Raw genomic sequence first — 22,966 nt, forward strand, 5'->3', positions numbered from 1 at the left:
AAAAATGCAAGTTATGTTTGGCTGGCATACTTGGTTTTATAAATGCTCAACTCTCCGAGTACTACGGCCCTGTTGTGACTGCAGTCAGCAGCAATCTGAGCAATAGTGGGTAGTGATGGCAATCCTTGTACAGGGGCTCCACAAGCTGTGAGACATGCTTACCTTCAAGCTACGCCACAGTGACCTCATTCCAGAAATCCAGCAGTATCTCCAATTCCTCTTAAAATCCTTTGGTTCGTCCCCAAACTTCTCCCCGAGTCCATCACCCTCCTTAGACCCACCAGACCTTGCACTCCTGTCTTCCACAAGCTTCCTGATGCACATAAATGCAACCACCCAGGATGCCCAACTGTGGCTGGTTACAATGACTCCACTTACAAAATCTCTGCACCTGTGTACCAACACTTTCAGGCTATTGCCCGTAACCTGCCCAATTATATAAAAGACGGTAATCGTTTCCTCTACTGACTCCACAGTTCTTGTTCCTTTGCCACCCAGCACCTTGCTTGTCACCATCAATGCCGCCACCTCCTTCACTGATGACCTCATTGACCATGGCTTTGCTGTACTGGGCAATACCTTTCCCAATGCCCAAATGACTCCAACTCTACAACCTCCTTCCTGGTCACCATGAGCAATTGCATCCTCATCTTAATTCTCCTTCGAACAACACCTACAAAGATATCCATGATACTGCTATGGGCATCCACGTGCCACCATCCTATGGCAACACATTCGTGGGCCATCTAAAGGAATCCTTTCTATCCACCTAGAATCTCACAAGCCCTCGCTTGGTTCAGATTCATTAAGTGATGGAATCTTCATGACCTGAAATGTAGGTGAGAAGAACAAATCTACACTCCTCCAGAACACATGAACACCTTCTCTCCCATTTTCTCCACTGGTCCTCAGTCTGACAAGCCACCCTCCTCTGTGTTTACCTCCTCCTCGATGTACCTCTGTCCACATATAACCACCAAAAACACCTTCACTTTGACAGTCACCACTCATTCCCCACCAAGAAATCCCTTCCACAGATTCGAGCCAAATATGGCGAGAGTCTCCCTCATGCTACCACACGTCAAAATTACCCTCCTCATCTTGTCCAGGAATAGATAACAAGTTTCTTGTCTTCTCAATCACCTACCACCCCCACATACTCACTGACAGGCCACAAAGGAGCAACCCTCTCATGACTCAGTATTGCTAATGCCACCATCCACAGTAATATTTTGCTGCACACCGAAACTAAGCAATATCCTTGTCTGTCCCTATTTCATCCTTGCTTCCAACAACCAGCGACATAGCTCATATACCTGCACTAGGTCTAGAAGCAAGACATGTCCCATCTTTCCACTATCACATACTGCAACCCTGTCACAGGCATCTACTGACCTATCAAAGGTATAGCCAATGGTGACCTCAGACACATGATCTACCAACTTAGCTGCAATCACTGTGTAGTATTCTATGCGAGTTATGCATGTGGATTTTAGTCTACATCTGACAAAAGACTTTGATAGGTGATAAGCCGATAGTAACTATAAGTCTTTTTTCAAGGTGCCATTCTGCTGCTAAACATCTCCTCTAAGTGGTGAGTAGCAATTTCATATTATTGTTATTCCATCCCAAATAGTGGGAAGAAGAATAAAAGTGGCTGATTACAGTAATTGGTATTTTCAATTGATTCTCCCCTACATATTTAAATGTGACTGTGGTCAAGTATTGGTGGGTCTTAAACCATGTGTGTAAAATTAACTAGGCCTCAATCATGTACAAATCACTTCCTCTCCCCCCCCCCCCCCCCCCCCCAGTGGCATAATCCAAAATAACTCTGGAAGATCAGAGGTTCATGAGAAGATTGACTTTTGTCTGTTTCTTCTCTTTTTATGTCTTACAACAGGTTTCAACTGAGGCTCATACAGTGACCTGTTCTGAGTATCTCCCTTCATCTGTTTGAACATTCATCCTCTTCTAACACCGTCAATCTTTCAAATTCTCTTTCTATCACTTCCCTCATTCCTACCACTTTACCCCCAGTAGTTTTTTGTTGCAGACAATTCCTAAGCAGCATATGTCCAAGCAATGACTTTTTCCTCTTTCTAATCAGTTTCAATAATAATCTTTCTTCCCATATTTTCTTCATTGCTCCTTCATTCTTAAGTCAGACTGTCTGCTTCAAGTTATGCATACTTTTCCATGGCTACATTCCAAAACTTTCTAACGAAATCTCTTGTTTCTTTTTAACTGTCCACGGTTCTCAGCTATGTAACACTACACTACAGACAAAACATTTAGCAAATCTTTTGGTCAGTTCCACTGGAATTATTCTACACGTTAGTAACCACATTTTCAAGTGCTCTCTTTCCCATAATTATCCTCGATATTTCAGCTTATAGCCTTCATTCCACGTCCTTGAACTTCCCAGATGCAGAAAAGATCTCACTTATTCTATCTTTCTCCCATCTAAGAAAATATACATTGGAGTGCCCTTCTTGCTTATTATCATCCCTTTTGCCTTTCCTATATTTATATTCATTCCTTACTCCTTGCCCTTTCTTGCAATACTTTTCAACATGTGCTGTAGCTCCTCTACTGATTCCATCAGTACTGCTTGATCATCTGTGTACTTTATAGTCTTTATCCTTTCTCCTCCAATTATAATGCTTCATGCTTTCTCTATGGCCTTATCTAATAGTTCTTCTTCATGTTTGCTGAACAGCTTTGCTGACAATGAGCATTCCTGCCTTCTATCCCTTCCAAAGCTTATCTTTTATACCTCCTCATTCCCTACTTTGTTACTTGTATATCTCCTTCACTAAACTTGAACTTTCCAGGCTGCACCACGATCTTTCAACATTGTCTGCAGTATACTCCAGCTGGTTCCATTGAAAGCCTTCTCCCAATCAATGAAACAAACATACATCTTCTTGTTCATATATATCATTCTTTCTCCAATCATCCTCAGACAAACTATAGCACCTATTGCTTCTTTACAGTTTCTGAACCTGAAGTGGTCTTCCCCAGGATCTTCCTCAATTTTCTTCTCAGTCATCCTTAGTATATGTCTCATTACAGCCTTTGTAACATGACTGAAAACTAATTGTCCTATTCTCTGTTGTACTACTAAAAACATTCTCTCTACCTGTCTGTATGTTCGTATAGTTCTTTGGTTGGTCTCTTTTTATCTATAAACCATCTTTACGCACTGCTCAAAAAATTATTCTAAGGATTTTAAGTTCTATCTTTTCCGTCTCTGTGATGCCTGATGCCCCGATCATGATCGCTTCTGACGCATAGAGGGCTTCTGGTAGTACAACTGTATTGTAGTGCTTGATTTTTGCCTGTCTTGAGATGCTTCTTTTATTACAATGCATCCATGTGAGTTTGTACACTTTCTAAAAAAATTATGTTAGTTCTTTATTTAATGCCTTGTTTGATTCCTCCTATTTGTATGTATTTTCCAAGAGACTAATTTTTCCACTCTGTTAACCAATCCATATTTTGTGTGCATGACTTGTATATTACTGTTCTTTCTTTCCGTATATTGTATTTTCTCGTATTATGTCTGTAACCCTGTTTCAGCAGAGACTTCATGTAAATATTCTAGGGCTTCTTGTGCTGCTTCTCTGCATTGCCAAGTCATCTGGAAATGCTAGGCATTTTACAATTGTCTTGTTTGCACTTGTTCTTCCTAACTGAATTCCTTTTACATTTTCTTCCCACTGCTTCATAATTTTGTCCACGACTATGTTGAATAGAACTGGTGAGAGACCATCTGCTTGTCTGACACCTGTATGTATCTCAAATGGCTCCGAGAGTTCTCCCATAAATTTTATTTTGGATTTGGTGTCTGTGAGTGTCTGTTCTATCAGTGCCCTGCTTTTGCTGTCTATTTTATGTACTTCTAGTGTGTCAAAAAGAGTCTGCCTGCCAATGGAGCCATAAGCCTTCCTAAAGTCCACAAATGTAACTACAGTGTTGTTCACCCGTCTCTCCTTCAAGAGCATTCACAGGTTCCAAATTTGTTCAATACAGGATCTTCCCTCTCTGAACCCACCCTGCCTGGCATTCACCTATCTTTGTATCCCCTTGCGGTTCCAGTCTGTTCAGTAACACCTTGAACAGAATTTTGTAAGTGACCAGTAATAATAACATCCTTCTGTAATTATTAGGGTCTGTCATGTCTCCCTTTTTGTGGAGTGAGTGAATCAGTGTGCATTTCCATTCCCATGAAATTTTCTCTATACTCCATATTTCCAAGAGAATTTCATGAATTTTCTTAGTAATATTTTGGTCTGTGAGTTTCCAGATCTCGGCGACAATACCATCTTCCCTTGGGGTTCTGTTATTCTTTAGTTTTTTTTTAACTTCCTCTACCTATGTGATTGTAGGCGACTTCAAGTCTGGGTTTGGGAGTGTTTTCATGACGTGTAATTTTTCTTTGGGCTTCTCACAGATGAGGAATTTATCAAAGTATCCTTAAGAATATTGCCATTTTTTTTTTTTTTTTTTTTTTTTTCTGGAGATCCATTTGTTCTTCTGAAGCAGATATTTGGAGGCTGATAACACTTTATATTTCCCCTGAATATTCTGTAGAAATTTCTCATATTATTTTTCATTTAGTCTATTTTTCTCATATCCCCTTTTCACTGCTCTAATATCTTTTGAGGATTGTTTTTGGATTTTGTGGAAATCCTGCCATGTTTCTGTTGTCTTGTTGCTGCTAAACTACTTCCATGCCTTCCAACTTTTCATTCAATTGCCTGAGCACAAACTGCATTCCACCATCTATGTTTGCATTTCCTGGGAGGAGCTGACCCCAACACATTGCCTTCTGAATTGTCTTCACCTGGTCTGTCCAATTCTCTGTTGTATTCTGATTAATTTCTTCAATAATTTTGTCTTTGATTATCTTTATGTATTCTAGGCCTGGTCTTACAATTTTGTTCTGTGTTGTCCTACAGTACCTTGGAATTGGCCTAATCTTGACTTGTAGCAAGTGATATATATATATATAAAAAACAAAGATTCCAAGACTTACCAAGCGGGAAAGCGCCAGCAGACAGGCACAATGCACAACACACACACACACACACACACACACACACACACACACACACACACACACACACCCATATCCATCCGCACATCTAGGTGTCTGTGTATGTGCGGATGGATGTGTGTGTGTGTGTGTGTGTGTGTGTGTGTGTGTGTGTGTGTGTGCGCGCGAGTGTACACCTGTCCTTTTTTTCCCCCTAAGGGAAGTCTTTCCGCTCCCGGGATTGGAATGACTCCTTACCCTCTCCCTTAAAACCCACATCCTTTCGTCTTTCCCTCTCCTTCCTGAAGAAGCAACCATCGGTTGCGAAAGCTAGTAATTCTGTGTGTGTGTTTGTGTGTTTTGTTCATTGTGCCTGTCTGCCGGCGCTTTCCCGCTTGGTAAGTCTTGGAATCTTTGTTTTTAATATATTTTTCCCATGTGGAAGTTTCAAATTTGATGGTCAACCCACTGCATAAAACAAACTCATTGTCAAGGTAGAAGGAAGATTATGATTTAACATCCTGCTGATGTCAAGGTCATTAGACACAGACAAAATGCTTGGGTTGGAGAAGGAAGTTAGTGAAAATGAGTCATGTCCTTACCAAAGGGCTTTAAGCAATCTATGGAAAACCAAAATCGGGCTGACGAAATGAGAGTCTCAATCTATGTTGTCTGCTGTGTCATCTCTTGCACCTACTATTTTGCCTGTTTTCGCTACCCCCCCCCCCCCCCCCCCAAGTTCTGCCTTACAATTTACAATGAGTCTGTTGAAGAATGGGAACCCTACAAAAAAAATGGTTGCAGCAGCATTTCCATTTGCTTGGATGGACTGATGTTTGCTTATGCCGTGCTTTCTTTTTGTCTTGGTTACCACCTCGCATGTATCAACTCTCTTTTGATAATATGTGGTCTTCTTTCAAAATACTACTGCAAACAATGCATGCCATTGTCATTCGATTGGAGTTCTAACATTGCTGCAAGAAACCAGAACATTCCCATAAGACTTGGGCAGTTGAGCTTCATAGTGTATGCCATCAGCTTCACTTTGTTACTGACGTAAATAAGGAGTTGTATGCCTACCATATGGTTCTTGATGCAATAATCACAAGGTTAGTGAGCGGGTCGTCAATGTGAATAGCACTCCCTCTCCAGAGTTCTGACTATTGCACAATCATTTGAGGTTTTGAGGTCTGAATCGTGGTGTGAAGTTAAAGAAGTTCAACCTGCTTCCCCTTCACTGTTTGTTGGACAGTTCACAAAGGGACAATATGGGACAGTGGTCCACACATGAGCAAAACATCACAGCGACCGTGCCAACTCACTGTGGCAGCAACAACCACAGCAGCAGCACAGCAAATCTGGTAATGAACAACAACGCAAGTGCACCACGCTTCCCTGTTGTCAATCATATTCTGTCACTCATGATAGGTGGGATTGTCCTAAGCAGTGGATCGCTTGCTGCCAGTGCAACAAAACAGGCCACATTGCTCCTGTCCTTAACACAAAATTCCAGCAGCCTATTGCAGACACTGAAATGGATGTCACTCGTGTATCGGCAATCTCCATTGCACCCAATAAGATTTTTATTTATGTTAATGTTTATCAGAAGGTTTTGAACATGCAAGTCGAGACTGGTGCTGCGGTCATTGCTCAACTTGCAAACGTAGACAGACTTGGGCTCTCCCCCTTTAGTGCCAGTGTCACATACTCTAGTCACCAACAATAAACAAAGCATTCCGATATTAGGTAGTTTCTTGGCCCCAGTCCCATACAAATCTGTGGTTCATCTGCTGACTTTTCTGGTGGTGAACAATGCACGCACTGAAAATTTGTCTTGTTTAGACGCCTTTAACCTTTTCAAGTTTGCTCTTTCTGAAGAAGTTAATCTCACCTCTGATCAAGTGCCTTATACACTACTCGACTCTTTATGCTCTGAATTTTTTGCCCTGTTTTCCACGGGCTTGGGTTGTGCCAATAATTTCAAAATCAACATCAACACAAAACCTTCGGCCAGATTCCATTTCTTTCAGGCTCGCCCAGAGCCAATGGTGCTCCGTGACCAAGTCAACGCAGATTTCGACTGCTTCACGTCCTCCAGAGTCATCCAACTGATCGCATCGACCAAATGGGCTACCCCCTTAATCATTGTCAAGAAGCCATTGAGGCAGTTATGTCTTTGCAGCATTTCTGTCAATGCTCAGTCTGTCATTGACATGTATCCCTTGCCACGTCCTGACAAACTTTTTGCTAAGCTCGCTGATGGTCAGTATTTTTCCCAAGATTGGCCTCTCTGATGCACATTTGCAGCTTCCTGTTTATGCTGACTGAACAGCTCTTTGTTATTAACACTCCTTTCAGCTTGGCAACACTTGTGATTACTATTTGGCATAGATAACACCCCAGCAATCTTTCAACGGTTTCTTGAACAACTCACGAGGTCTGTGCCTGGCTGTGCCAACTATCTTGATGATATTGTGGTCTCCGGCTGCTCAACTCCTAAACACCTCAACAACTTATGTACGCTCTTTCTGGTGCCACAGGCTGCCAGGTTAAAATGTAATTTGGAAAACTGCTGCTTCTCTCAGTCACCTATAGTTTATCATGTGTTCAAGGTCTCTAGCGCTGGTATCAAATATCTCTGCCATTGTTGCTCTTCCACATCCTACATCAGTCAAGGAACTCTAGTTGCCTTTTTTTTTAAGAAAAAAAAAGATAAAAGATTGCTTATTATCATCAGTTTTTGCTCGGGGTGGCTTCGGTTGTACAACCATTACATGCCTTGCTGCACAAGGGGCATCTTTCCATCGGTCGCAGGTGTGTGAAATAGTGTTTTCCACACTGAGGTCTATGTTACTATCTGCAACTTGTCTCATAACCTACCAACAGGATCACCATTTAGTGTTAGCAACAGACGTGTCCCAGCGTGGGATAGGGTGGTGTTACCTCATAAATATTCTGATGGCTCCAAGCAGCCTAATGCACGTGCGTCGAAGATGGTTAATTTGGCTCAGGCTAGATATTCACAAATAGAGAAAGAAGCCCTCGCCATTGTTTATGCCTTAAAGAAGTTTCATGTTTTCCTAAATAGTGTGAAATTCCATCTCACCATGGATCACAAGCAATTAATTTCACTGTTTAACCCTTCAGCGATGTTGCCAGACCAAGCAGCACATTGCCTTCAATGTTGGCTGCTGTTCTTCTCTCAACACAACCCACTCACAGACTCACTTCTGACCCATGGCTAAACACGCAGATGCTGCCGCACTCTCCCGTCTTCTGGCCAGTCCAGACCCAGTTTCTGATCAGGAGTTACTCCACTTCCACATTTATGAATGCACTCAACAAACTGTTAATGTTTTTCCAATCACTAGTGCTCAGGTTATGAAGGCTAGTGCTATAAATCCGATATTATGGACAGTGATACGCTGCATACAACTTGGCTGGCCTGTGGCACTTACACTGCGGGCATCCAAAACTCTCTCTAACTACTTTGTGCTTTGGCGTCATTTCTCTGTCACTGATGGTCTTATACTCCTTGATACAGACTATACAGCTTCTCGAGTAGTGGTTCCCCGGCTCTCCATTCAGAGGTCCTGCAATTGCTGCACGCTGATCACTGAAGGCAGGGGGGAGGGGGGTTCAAGCGCCAAAGCATTAGCCTGCCATTTTTTTCTCTCTCTTTTTTTTTTTTTTTTTTGGCCTGGTTTGGACATCGACACCATTCAACTGGTTATGGCATGTTATCAATGTGCAACGCAGTAAGCAGCCCTGCAGCCAAAGTTGTCTCCATGGCTGCAATCTTCGGAGGTCTGGAACCTTCTCCACATCGGTTTCGACAGTGCTTTCCTTCCTGGCTAATAGTAATTGATGCACTCTCAGTTTCCATATGTTGTTCACTGCCCATCAACTTCAGTCTCTTGTCATAGCAGCAAGCCTGTCAAAAAAAATTCCATTATAGGGCTTCCGGCAATGTTGGTCTCTAATAATGGCCCTCAGTTTGTTTCACAGGAGTTTGCCTCCTGCAACACCTGTGGAATTTACCACATTTTCACCCCACCCTTTGACCTGCAGTCAAATTGTGAGGCTGAAAGGTTAGGGGGAGGGGTGGGGGATGGGGAAGCCGGGTACATAAACATTGTAGAGGGAAGCCACAGCTTGCATACACTCCACTGCAAAGTGAAAATTTCATTCTAGAAGCATCCCTCAGGCTGTGGCAATGCCACGTCTCTGCAATATCCTTTCTTCCCAGAGTGCCAGATCTTAAAGGTTTGCAGGAGAGCTTCTGTGAAGTTTGGAGGGTAGGAGACTAGGTGGAATTAAAGCTGTGAGGATGGGTCGCGAGTTGTGCTTGGGTATCTCAGATGGTAGAGCACTTGCCCGTGAAAGGCAAAGATCCCACGTTCGAGTCTCGGTCCGGCACACAGTTTTAATCTGCCAGGAGTTTCATATCAGTGCACACTCTGTTGCAGAGTGAAAATTTCATTCTGAAATCGTAACAGTGATTATTCAGATTATGACATCCCCCCCACGGGAATACATACGTATTAAGAAACAAAATCTGTGTGTGTCTACATCTTTATGACTTCTAGTTCCAATGAAATATTGAGCGTTATCTAGTCAATGCAATTGGTCTTATGACCAACATTAAAATCTCACCCAATGTCCTCCCAGTAGTAGCTCAGTTTTTAAATAAGCTTTTTAATATCTGAAAATCAGAGAGTACTCTCCTGGGAATCAGGTTTCCTGCAACGCTATACCAACTGTAGGACATGGTGCTATTAGTTGTTTAAATTCAGCAAGGTGTCAGAATTACCTGTTGCAGTTGCATTGGATAATCATGATGTTGCAGTAGATCTGATTGACCAGCAAGTAGCAGAATACAAATAGTGTGCTCCGTCTGGTTATTCCCAGTACCTCCTTTCTGGACAGCATATTCGCTACTACCAGCTCTTTCTCCCCACACCCCTGCCCATTTCTTGTTTGTGTTGTTGCCATGTATACCTGAATTATTGTTGCTGGAATGCCACACTCTGGATAATCATTGTTACAATTTATCAATCTCATCTAATCAGCTGCCTGACAGACTAGCCAAGGATGGAACGGAGATGGAAACACTCAAACTAGATATTCCAAGTGCTGACATACTCAATGCCACATCCTACAACAATCAGAGGACATGGGAAGATAATGGCAAGATCCAGTAAACTATGTACCGTCCATAACACCACCAAGATCTGGGAGACATTGCTATGAAGCTGAAGAATGGCAGGTATTGCCATACACCATCTCAGAATTGGGCATAACAAAATAACTCAAGAATTTCTAGCATGACAAGATCCCCTATGGTGTGTCTGTGGAGAAACATTAACAGACTGCCACATCTCCGAAGACTGTACGACTGCCAACAACCTGAATCAAATGGACCCAGGATGTCACCCATCAGAGATTCAGGTGGTGAAACAGCTATGAACCATGTGTTAGATTTGCTATGAAGAAGTGGATGTTACAACAAGATTTTAAGACAATACAGTTATGTCAGTTCAGGTGAAGGAAATGAGAGGACAGGTCTCTTCCTGCAGATTTAGCCCCGCGGAGCCAAAAGGAGGTGGTACATTCAGAAAAGCCCATACCTAATGTACAATATATATAGAAACAACATGTTATGGAGTGGTACTAAAATTCAGGGTGAAATAATATCAATGATAAGATTTTCTGATGGAATTGCTGTCCTCAGCAGAATTGAAGAAGAATTACAGGATATATTGAATGGAATCAACCGTATACTGAGCACAAAATAGAGACAGAGAGCAAACTGAATGAAGATGGAAATAACGAGTAGTACCAGAAATGAGATTAGCAAAAAACTTATCAATACTGACTACCAAGAAGCAGACAAAGTGAAGAAATTCTGCTACCTAGGAAGCAAAATAATATATGGCAGAGGTACTATGGAGGATATTAAGAGCAGTCTAGCAAAGGCAAAGAGGACACACCTAACCAAAAGAAGTCAATCAATATCAAATATTGGTCTTAATTTGTGGAACTGATTTCTTAGAATGTACTTCTGGAGCACAGCAATGTATGAAAACGAATTGCGGACAATGGGAAAACTTAAAAAGATGAGAATCAAAGCATTTCAGAGGTGGTGTTATAGGAGGAGGCTGGAAAGATAATGAATGAAGTTCTCCACAGAATTGTTGAGCAAAGAAAGAAATGGAAAACACTGAGATGGACCAAGTGACATGACCCATGTTAAGACATCGAAGAATAATTTCCATGGTACTAGAAGGGACTGCAAGCATTACAAACTGTAGAAGAAGACATGTTGGAGCACATGTAACAAATAATTGACGCCACTGAGTGCAAGTGATACTTTTGTTTGGCACAGGAGAGGAATTCCATGTGGAACACAACATACTCACCAGGTCATTCCACGTCAAATCATACAGAAATTTTAGGAAATGACACCAACTGTCACACAAATCCTTGAAATTGTGGGTAGTTGAAGTTTACCTAGATATATTCACATTTCCGAAATTCAAATGTTGCAGGTCAATTACTTTTTAATTTATGATAAAAAGAAGTTGTATAGATTCAGGAATTGAGGCTTTCATAGACAAGCTCCTATATAATTTAAAAATGCATCAGTTCCTACAGTTTTTGCAGTGGAAGCTTTAATTTGTTTGTTTGTCTGTTTGTTTGTTTGTTTGTTTGTTTGTTTGTTTGTTTGTGTGTGTGTGTGTGTGTGTGTGTGTGTGTGTTTAAGAGGAAGGTTTATATTTTTATAGTCATGCTTCTTTTAGTGAATATCCATCATTTACATCTCAGAAAAAATTGTAAACAATTTCTTTTAAATAAAATCCATGCATGGACTTTATAATTTTCTTAAGGAATTGTCCCCTCGTAAATATCACTGAAAAATTTATAATATTATTATAAATATTCTATTATGTCACACAAAAGGAATCAGTTTGTAGAAATAATGGGAAGTGTGAAAACCAATGTCATTGTAAAAGAAATATTGGTTACTAATTCATGACTACCATGTCACCACTAAATTATTGAAGTTGGCTACACTGGATTTCCCTAGGAACAAATCATATCTGAGAAGACTGTTTTATTGCCGCTACACATATTGCATCATCCAGTTCCTTCGTTTTGAGTTGTGTTCACTGAGCATGCAGTTCTGAGCTCTTGTACTGAGCTGTACCCAAAGTCAATCATTGGTTAAAAATTCAATTGTTACAGCTTTTAACTATTCATCTAGTCCCCTAATGTTACAATAATAATGTGAAATACTTTTGTAATGAAACAATGCGACAATTATTTTTCATTATTTAATTACTTTTTACAGGGTGTTTCAAAAATGACCGGTATATTTGAAACTGCAATAAAAACTAAACGAGCAGCGATAGAAATACACCGTTTGTTGCAATATGCTTGGGACAACAGTACATTTTCAGGCGGACAAACTTTCAAAATTACAGTAGTTACAATTTTCAACAACAGATGGTGCCGCAAGTGATGTGAAAGATATAGAAGACAACGCAGTCTGTGGGTGCGCCATTCTGTACGCCGTCTTTCTGCTGTAAGCGTGTGCTGTTCACAACGTGCAAGTGTGCTGTGGACAACATGGTTTATTCCTTAGAACAGAGGATTTTTCTGGTGTTGGAATTCCACCGCCTAGAAGACAGTGTTGTTGCAACAAGACGAAGTTTTCAACGGAGGTTTAATGTAACCAAAGGACCGAAAAGCGATACAATAAAGGATCTGTTTGAAAAATTTCAACGGACTGGGAACGTGACGGATGAACGTGCTGGAAAGGTAGGGCGACCGCGTACGGCAACCACAGAGGGCAACGCGCAGCTAGTGCAGCAGGTGATCCAACAGCGGCCTCGGGTTTCCGTTCGCCGTGTTGCAGCTGCGGTCCAAATGACGCCAACGTCCACGTATCGTCTCATGTGTCAGAGTTTACACCTCTATCCATACAAAATTGAAACGTGGCAACCCCTCAGCGCCGCTACCATTGCTGCACGAGAGACATTCGCTAACGATATAGTGCACAGGATTGATGACAGCGATATGCATGCGGGCAGCATTTGGTTTACTGACGAAGCTTATTTTTACCTGGACGGCTTCGTCAATAAACAGAACTGGCTCATATAGGGAACCGAAAAGCCCCATGTTGCAGTCCCATCGTCCCTGCATCCTCAAAAAGTACTGGTCTGGGCCGCCATTTCTTCCAAAGGAATCATTGGCCCATTTTTCAGATCTGAAACGATTACTGCATCACACTATCTGGACATTCTTCGTGAATTTGTGGCGGTACAAACTGCCTAAGACGACACTGCGAACACCTCGTGGTTTATGCAAGATGGTGCCCAGCCAGATCACACGGCCGACGTCTTTAATTTCCTGAATGAATATTTCGATGATCGTGTGATTGCTTTGGGCTATCCGAAACATACAGGAGGTGGCGTGGATTGGCCTCCCTATTCGCCAGACATAAACCCCTGTGACTTCTTTCTGTGGGGCACTTGAAAGACCAGGTATACCGCCAGAATCCAGAAGCAATTCAACAGCTGAAGCAGTACATCTCATCTGCATGTGAAGCCATTCCACCAGACACGTTGTCAAAGGTTTCGGGTAATTTCATTGAGAGACTACGCCATATTATTGCTATGCATGGTGGAAATGTGGAAAATATCGTACTATAGAGTTTCACAGACCGCAGCGCCATCTGTTGTTAACAATTGTAGCTACTGTAATTTCGAAAGTTTGTCTGCCTGAAAATGTACTGTTGTCCAAGGATGTTGCAACAAACGGTGTATTTCTATCGCTGCTCGTTTAGTTTGTATTGCCATTTCAAATATACCGGTCATTTTTGAAACACCCTGTAGGTTACACCAACCATCTTTGGAATTATTTACAACACATATTGGTTTTATGACTGAAGCAGTATGGGAAGTACAAACAGGCAGTGTTTTTTTTTTTTCTCTCTTGGACAGTATCTGCAAGATAGGTGATAATGCCCTGACTTGTGTGAATGAATTGACCAATGAAGAACTAGAACTTTTATTATGAAGAAGCAACAGTCATTCATACTGTAATTTACGTGTTTCATGTGTGTGTTTTAAACACAAACACTAAGTACCTGTGCAGATCCTCTCTACCTAAGAAAATTTGTTGTGATCCCTTCAAGCACCATATACAATCAGTTTCATCTGGACTGTGAAATTAGTTTAGAAAAGGCAAAGAACTTCAAAATGAGAGGCTTTAGCGTTATTTCTGGGGAAAAAATGTGCCTAACCTGTCAAACTTACTAATGAAAAACAAGAAAGTGACGACTCATCACCAAACTATATGTTGTTGTTGTGGTCTTCAGTCCTGAGACTGGTTTGATGCAGCTCTCCCTGCTACTCTATCCTGTGCAAGCTTCTTCATCTCCCAGTAACTACTGCAACCTACATCCTTCTGATTCTGCTTAGTGTATTCACCTCTTGGTCTCCCTCTATGATTTTTACCCCCACGCTGCCCTCCAATACTAAATTGGTGATCCCTTGATGCCTCAGAACATGTCCTACCAACCGATCCCTTCTTCTAGTCAAGTTGTGCCACAAACTCCTCTTCTCCCCAATCCTATTCAATACGTCCTCATTACTTATGTGATCTACCCATCTAATCTTCAGCATTCTTCTGTAGCATCACATTTCGAAAGCTTCTATTCTCTTCTTGTCCAAACTATTTATCGTCCATGTTTCACTTCCATACTTGGATACACTCCATACAAATACTTTCAGAAACGACTTCCTGACACTTAAATCTATACTTGATGTTAACAAATTTCTCTTCTTCAGAAACGCTTCCCTTGCCATTGCCAGTTTACATTTTATATCCTCTCTACTTCAACCATCATCAGTTATTTTGCTCCCCCAAATAGCAAAACTCCTTTATTACTTTAAGTGTCTCATTTCCTAATCTAATTCCCTCAGCATCACCCAACATATTTCTACTACATTCCATTATCCTCGTTTTGCATTTGTTGATGTTCATGTTATATCCTTCTTTCAAGACACTATCCATTTTGTTCAACTGCTCTTCCTAGTCATTTGCTGTCTCTGACAGAATTACAATGTCATCGGCAAAAACCTCAAAGTTTTTATTTCTTCTCCATGGATTTTAATACCTACTCTGAATTTTCTTTTGTTTCCTTCACTGCTTGCCCAATATACAGATTGAATAACATGGGGGAGAGGCTACAACCCTGTCTCACTCCCTTCCTAACCACTGCTTCCCTTTTGTGTCCTTCAACTCTTATAACTGCCATCTGGTTTCTGTACAAATTGTAAATAGCCTTTCACTCCCTGTATTTTACCCCTGCCACCTTCAGAATTTGAAAGTAAATGACAGTAATGTGAAGGTGCAGACTGCTAAAAAAATCTGTGCTCAATACTAGGTTAACTAGATCAGGAGTATCCTGCAAAGCTGCATTCAGTTGCTCAACATAGCTGGTTCGCAGCAGCCAAACAAAAATTGGAATCAGCAGCTGGAGCTCTGAAAACTACAATTTCACATACATATCAAGTTGAGTTGGCTGCTGATGCAAGCACTATTCCTAACAGTGATTTAACAGAACTGGAAGAAAAGGCTAAACATCATGATGAACTCATGGACAAAATTAAACAGAAAATTAAATATGCAAATAATTGTGAAAAAATTCAGTTCCTTACTCTTAAGCTGCCAACTTGGTCTTGACAGAAAGTCAGGAACACACACCATATGTGTGTGCATGTACCACCAAAATGTTAAATTGCTTCTAAATGCCATTTCTATTAAAGAAACATACCAAGACCTAATTAAAATAATAACATGTGATATAAATAACCGAGCCTGTATGCTTCGTCTGTGTGAAAAATGCCCCACCAGTTCATTCCTTCAAACCCACTTAGGAAATTAAATAGAAGACTATGATCCTGATGAGATAGTTCAGTACAGTCAATGGGTATCAACTGATAGAAAGACTAAGTGTTTGAATCACCACTCTGTTTCATTTCTGTATCACAATCTGATTATCTGAAGATGAAGAAGGAAACACTTGATGAAGGATCAGTGTTACTTTTAATGGATTTCAGTGGAAATCTCAATTTTGTTGTTCAATATGAAGTAGAGGGGTACCATTGTTCCAATGGCAGCTGCATGCTTCATACTGTCCATAAATATTACAAAAAGGACAAACAAAAAAAGTATATGCATTTTACAGTCAGCAGCTCTCGCAGCCACCTCTAATACACAACTTACCACCTATGCATTCAGGAAGGCATTACGACTAAAACTTCTAAGGCAAGTCTAGAAAGTTTTAGCATAGATTGTCATGGGTTACTTCAGAATGCTATCTACTCAGCACAAAACCAGAGGTCCACAGTCATTTCAGGGAATAATGCTACACATAATGAGCTTCACTAAGACATCACAAATATCACAGGTTGTTTCACCTTCTCAGCCAGTCTTTTGTTACAGAGCAGTCTTTTGGAAAAGTAAACAATACTTAAGAGTGGTCTTCAATAAGCTCTTCAGACACTACTTCCCACGAGCTGAAAACTTTTCTTAATTTCTTACTTGTGTTTGAAGTTATTCAATCCTCTAACAAGTTTTTACTGTGCATTTCTTTCATTTATTTGATGTAATTCTATTTTCTGCAGTTGTAACTGAAGTAGTGATCTCACTGATATTAAAAATATCCTCTCTCTCTTGCTGATTATAAAAATTATAAGGGAGAAGTCAAATGAAAATAAGAAAGCTGGAAAAAAGTAAGAACAATGTTTATTATTTCAAAAATAACTGCCATAAATGTTAATACATTTACTGCAGTGAGACAGGATGACCAATGCGTCCATAGAAAAATGGTTGTGTCTACCTATGAAACCATGACTAAACAGTCATGTAGTTCTTCACCCAACGCAAATCAAAGGCCATGAATGTCTTCCTTCACAACTCCAAATTTGTAGAACCAGAATTGGAAGAAATCAGGACTGTACAATGAGTGTGAAGGGGACTTCCAGCGAAACTTCTGCAGCACTGCTGAAACAATCCTGGCAACATGTGGGCAGGCATTATGCTGCAACAGGATGATAGCACCCATCAACATTCCTTGACATTTGGGCTTTAATGTCCACATACCACTGTGTTACAGCAGCAACAGAAGAATCACTTGGCCTCCAGATTACGCCATCAGTAATGAATACAATGGCCTAAACTGAGCTGATTAACCTTTCAATATTACTATTCATTGTTTCAAAATGGAAAATAATCTCATAGCTCTTCCCAACAATACCCAAATTGTTCCTGATAAATAATACATACCAGTATAAGAATCACATGGAAAACTACAAATGTAAACTTAGTATTAGGTAGTCAACTAATACTCAATTGTTCTATGGCTCATGGTCACAAACTCTCACCTTAATGGGGGGGTGTATTAAGTATTACAAGAATAAACACATATGCTTCAATTGTATGACAAAAAAGAATACATCACAGAATTTTATTATCGTCTCTTGTTGTATACAATAATTCACTCCTTTACATGCTAATGTATATTAAGTTAAACCTAACAGAATATGTTTCCGGTGTGACTACGATTGAGAACTAAATGTACCGCATAGGGAAAGTGGCAGAAGTCTAAATACGTACAAACACAGAGCTAACTGATGAAACACTGCATACAGTGGCAGAAAATGTATTCAGCATACCAGCAAATAAGCTATATTTTTAGGCAAAAGGAAAATAAGTCAACAGATGACAGTAACTTCATTGCAATTACACAAAAGTGTAATACAGGAAAAGCAAAATGAGAAAGCAACTGGAGCTCTAGAGATAGGTGAGTAGTTTATAATTATGATGCAAAAATGAAGTTAATATTCAACAATGTTCACAAATGTATTTCGGAACAAAATAACGTATCGGCTAGTTATGTTCCTATTGTAGTTTTCAGATACTACTAAATAAATATACATTTAACTCAGAAAATCAATGAGACTGTCTGTTTAAGATACAAGGGACTGAACCTGAACTCTCTAAAAATCTTCGCTTTTCGCTCTTAAGTCCAGCAACAAATATCTCTTGCAGCCATCTACTGTAGGAGAAAACAACCATCAAACCACTAATGAACGGTTAATTACTTAGAATCAAGTGGATTCTGACAGTCTCGAAGAATTTCGTAGCTTATATAATTTCAGCGACGGTCGAAAATTGAGTGTGATAATTTCCGTCAACAAGTATAACGGTGTGGTTTAAAGTGGAAGCTTAAACATCTTTTACACTGAGCTGTCAAACAACACTGAGTATAATATACCTCTTTCCTGAAGAAGCCGAAGTTAGAAGCACAGCCGTGACATGACATCGTGTTGGATATTTAGAAGATCGTGAAATTTACATCTGAAACGAAACAATATACGATTTCAATCAATCTGTCCTAAATGAACTGTAAACTCCGCTTCTACGAGCTGTACACACAAACACTCGCCAATTACGCAATTTATTAGTCATTATCTCTGACAAAGTTGACAGTCCAAAACAAACGAAAAGCAATTACACGCACGACAATGCTGCAACTGCAAGTGTCTTAAACATGTACCCTCGGTTTGTACACAGCGAAAAGATAGCTCGAAGGACGCTTGTCTCTCTGTTGGTCGGTTGGTTGGTTTATCGCGTATGACTGGAAAACTTAGAAGAATATGTACTGATGCAAAACACGAGGCAGTAATCCCGAACTATATGCAAAGACTTATTTGCGCAGATATCTGTGCACATAATTATTCTCAGCTTGGTTCTGTATTTCGACACCAGTAGTCTGCCATAGTCATCGTAGGAGCAGAAGAGCATCATACAGCCATGTTGTTGTTGTTGTGGTCTTCAGTCCTGAGACTGGTTTGATGCAGCTCTCCCTGCTACTCTATCCTGTGCAAGCTTCTTCATCTCCCAATACCTACTGCAACCTACATCCTTCTGAATCTGCTTAGTATATTCATCTCTTGGTCCCCCTCTACAATTTTTACATTCCACACTGCCCTCCAATACTAAATTGGTGATCCCTTGATGCCTCAGAACATGTCCTACCAACCGATCCCTTCTTCTGGCACAAGTTGTGCCACAAACTTCTCTTCTCCCCAATCCTATTCGATACCTCCTCATTAGTTATGTGATCTACCCATCTAATCTTCAGCATTCTTCTGTAGCACCACATTTCGAAATCTTCTATTCTCTTCTTGTCCAAACTATTTATCGTCCATGTTTCACTTCCATACATGGCTACACTCCATACAAATACTTTCAGAAATGACTTCCTGACACTTAAATCTATACTCGATGTTAACAAATTTCTCTTCTTCAGAAACGCTTTTCTTCCCATTGCCAGTCTACATTTTATATCCTTTCTACTTCGACCATCATCAGTTATTTTGCTCCCCAAATAGCAAAACTCCTTTACTACTTTAATTGTCTCATTTCCTAATCTAATTCCCTCAGCAGCACCCGACTTAATTCGACTACATTCCATTATCCTCGTTTTGCTTTTGTTGATGTTCATCTTATATCCTCCTTTCAAGACACTATCCATTCCATTCAACTGCTCTTCCAAGTCCTTTGCTGTCTCTAACAGAATTACGATGTCATCGGCGAACTTCAAAGATTTTATTTCTTCTCCATGGATTTTAATACCTACCCCGAATTTTTCTTTTGTTTCCTTTACTGCTTGCTCAATATACAGATTGAATAACATCTGGGAGAGGCTACAACCCTGTCTTACTCCCTTCCCAACAACTGCTTCCCTTTCATGTCCCTCGACTCTTATAACTGCCATCTGGTTTCTGTACAAACTGTAAAATGCCTTTTGCTCCCTGTATTTTACCCCTGCCACCTTTAGAATTTGAAAGAGAGTATCCCAGTCAACATTGTCAAAAGCTTTCTCTAAGTCTACAAATGCTAGAAATGTAGGTTTGCCTTTCCTTAATCTTTCTTCTAAGATAAGTCGTAAGGTAAGTATTGCCTCACGTGTTCCAACATTTCTACGGAATCCAAACTGATCTTCCCCGAGGTCGGCTTTTTCCAGTTTTTCCATTCGTCCGTAAAGAATTCGTGTTAGTATTTTGCAGCTGTGGCTTATTAAACTGATTGTTCGGTAATTTTCACATCTGTCAACACCTGCTTTCTTTGGGATTGGAATTATTATATTCTTCTTGAAGTCTGCGGGTTTTTCGCCTGTTTCATACGTCTTGTTCACCAGATGGTATAGTTTTGGCAGGACTGGCTCTCCCAAGGCCGTCAGTAGTTCCAATGGAATGTTGTCTACTCCGGGGGCGTTGTTTCGACTCTGGTCTTTCAGTGCTCTGTCAAACTCTTCACGCAGTATTGTATCTCCCATTTCATCTTCATCCACATCCTCTTCCATTTCCATAATATTGTCCTCAACTACATCGCCCTTGTATAGACCCTGTATATACTCCTTCCACCTTTCTGCTTTCCGTTCTTTGCTTAGAACTGGGTTTCCATCTGAGCTCTCGATGTTTATACAAGTGGTTCTCTTATCTCCAAAGGTCTCTTTAATTTTCCTGTAGGCAGTATCTATCTTACCCCTAGTGAGATAAGCCTCTACATCCTTACATTTGTCCTCTAGCCATCCCTGCTTAGCCATTTTGTACTTCCTGTCGATCTCATTTTTGAGACGTTTGTATTCCTTTTTGCCTGCTTCATTTACTGCATTTTTATATTTACTCCTTTCATCAATTAAATTCAATATTTCTTCTGTTACCCAAGGATTTCTACTAGTCCTCATCTTTTTACCTACTTTATCCTCTGCTGCCTTCACAACTTCATCCCTCAAAGCTATCCATTCTTCTTCTGCTGCATTTCTCTCCCCCATTCCTGTCAATTTTTCCCTTATGCTCTCCCTGAAACTCTGTACAACCTCTGGTTCTTTCAGTTTATCCAGGTGCCATCTCCTTAAATTTCCACCTTTTTGCAGTTTCTTCAATTTTAATTTACAGGTCGTAACCAATAGATTGTGGTCAGAGTCCACATCTGCCCCTGGAAATGTCTTACAGTTTAAAACCTGGTTCCTAAATCTCTGTCTTACCGTTATATAATCTATCTGATACCTTTTAGTATATCCAGGGTTCTTCCATGTATACTACCTTCTTTCATGATTCTTAAGCCAAGTATTAGCTATGATTAAGTTGTGCTCTGTGCAAAATTCTACCAGGCGGGTTCCTCTTTCATTTCTTAGCCCCAATCCATATTCACCTACTACGTTTCCTTCTCTCCCTTTTCCTACTACCGAATTCCAGTCACCCATGACTATTAAATTTTCATCACCCTTCACTATCTGAATAATTTCTTTTATTTCATCATACATTTCTTCAATTTCTTCGTCATCTGCAGAGCTAGTTGACGTATAAACTTGTACTACTGTAGTAGGTGTGGGCTTCGTATCTACCTTGGCCACAATAATGAGTTCACTATGCTGTTTGTAGTAGCTTACCCTCATTCCTATTTTGCTATTCATTATTATACCTACTCCTGCATTACCCCTATTTGATTTTGTGTTTATAACCCTGTAGTCACCTGACCAGAAGTCTTGTTCCTCCTGCCACTGAACTTCACTAATTCCCACTATATCTAACTTTAACCTGTCCATTTCCCTTTTTAAATTTTCTAACCTACCTGCCCGATTAAGGGATCTGACATCCCACACTCCGATCCGTAGAACGCCAATTTTCTTTCACCTGATAACGACATCCTCTTGAGTAGTCCCCGCCCGGAGATCAAAATGGATGACTCTTTTACCTCCGGAATATTTTACCCAAGAGGACGCCATCATCATTTAATCATACAGTAAAGCTGCATGCCCTCGGGAAAAATTACGGCCGTAGTTTCCCCTTGCTTTCAGCCATTCACAGTACCAGCACAGCAAGGCCGTTTTGGTTATCATTACAAAGCCAGATCAGTCAATCATCCAGACTGTTGCCCCTGCAACTAGTGAAAAGGCTGCTGCCTCTCTTCAGGAACCACACGTTTGTCTGGCCTCTCAACAGATACCCCTCCATTGTGGTTGCACCTACAGTACGGCTATCTGTATCGCTGAGGCACGCAAGCCTCCCCACCAACGGCAAGGTCCATGGTTCATGGGGGGGCATACAGCCATAGGTTCCAGTAATGTGCAGCAGACTATTATCCAAGAAACTCAGTGTAGGTCGATACCAAAAGAGAGTAGGAAGAAAAGACTCTTGCTGCTAGGTAGTAGCCATGGGAGGGGTGTAGGCCAAGTAGCGCAGAAAAAGTTAGGAGGAGGGTACCAGATCACAAGTATTATGAAGTCAAGTGCTAGCCTTAACCAGGTGACAGAGGACTAGGAAAATTGTGCAAAGGTTTTGGCAAAGAGGATCTTGTAGGTGGAGCAGGAAATGGCCTCGCCAAGAATTGTAATTACAGAATTAGGGATGACCTACATAAAATAGGAGTACCAACTATACACACAATTGTGAGTTTATGGAGGTCCTGCAGTGCATTACCAGTCCTGGGTTAATACTGCTGTGAGCTGTGTTAACTCTGAATTGAGCGGGTTACTGCTGACTTAAATGAATTCTCATATGAGTGCAGTACCCGTTGCTACAATTGGGATGTGGGGATTATACTAGACATGGCCTGCATCTGAATAGGAGAGGGAATGATAGGTTGACTGAACTTCTTGCAGGAAATGTATGAGGGGGTACGATGCAAGATCCCTGTGATTACTTGTGTTAGAGGGGTACCTTTTTTAGGTTAGAATCAAATTTCAGGCACCCTGTTTTGAAATAAGTCAGTGTAGCGGAAGAACCCCACAAGTATGCACAGAAAAGTAAGGTTGGCTTATTCCACCAAAATATTAGA

At 40.7% G+C, this 22,966-nt stretch overlaps 1 protein-coding gene across 3 annotated transcripts in view; it reads right to left on the reverse strand.

Annotated features, from left to right (window-relative positions):
- The window catches only part of LOC126268238 (abscission/NoCut checkpoint regulator), a 131,228-nt gene extending 112,372 nt beyond the window's left edge, over positions 1–18,856 (reverse strand). Inside the window, exons 1-2 of one of the 3 annotated variants that reach the window (XM_049973893.1) lie at positions 18,678–18,856; positions 18,396–18,478 (exon numbers count right to left, since the gene is read on the reverse strand). In XM_049973893.1, the coding sequence (XP_049829850.1) occupies positions 18,396–18,443 (48 nt within the window). In that variant the 5' untranslated portion in view covers positions 18,444–18,478; positions 18,678–18,856. The other 2 variants (XM_049973894.1, XM_049973892.1) reach the window with 2 other exon arrangements.
- Between the last annotated feature and the right edge of the window lie 4,110 nt (positions 18,857–22,966).

The sequence above is a fragment of the Schistocerca gregaria genome, chromosome 4, assembly GCF_023897955.1.
Source record: "Schistocerca gregaria isolate iqSchGreg1 chromosome 4, iqSchGreg1.2, whole genome shotgun sequence".
NCBI classification, from domain to species: Eukaryota; Metazoa; Arthropoda; class Insecta; order Orthoptera; family Acrididae; genus Schistocerca; species Schistocerca gregaria.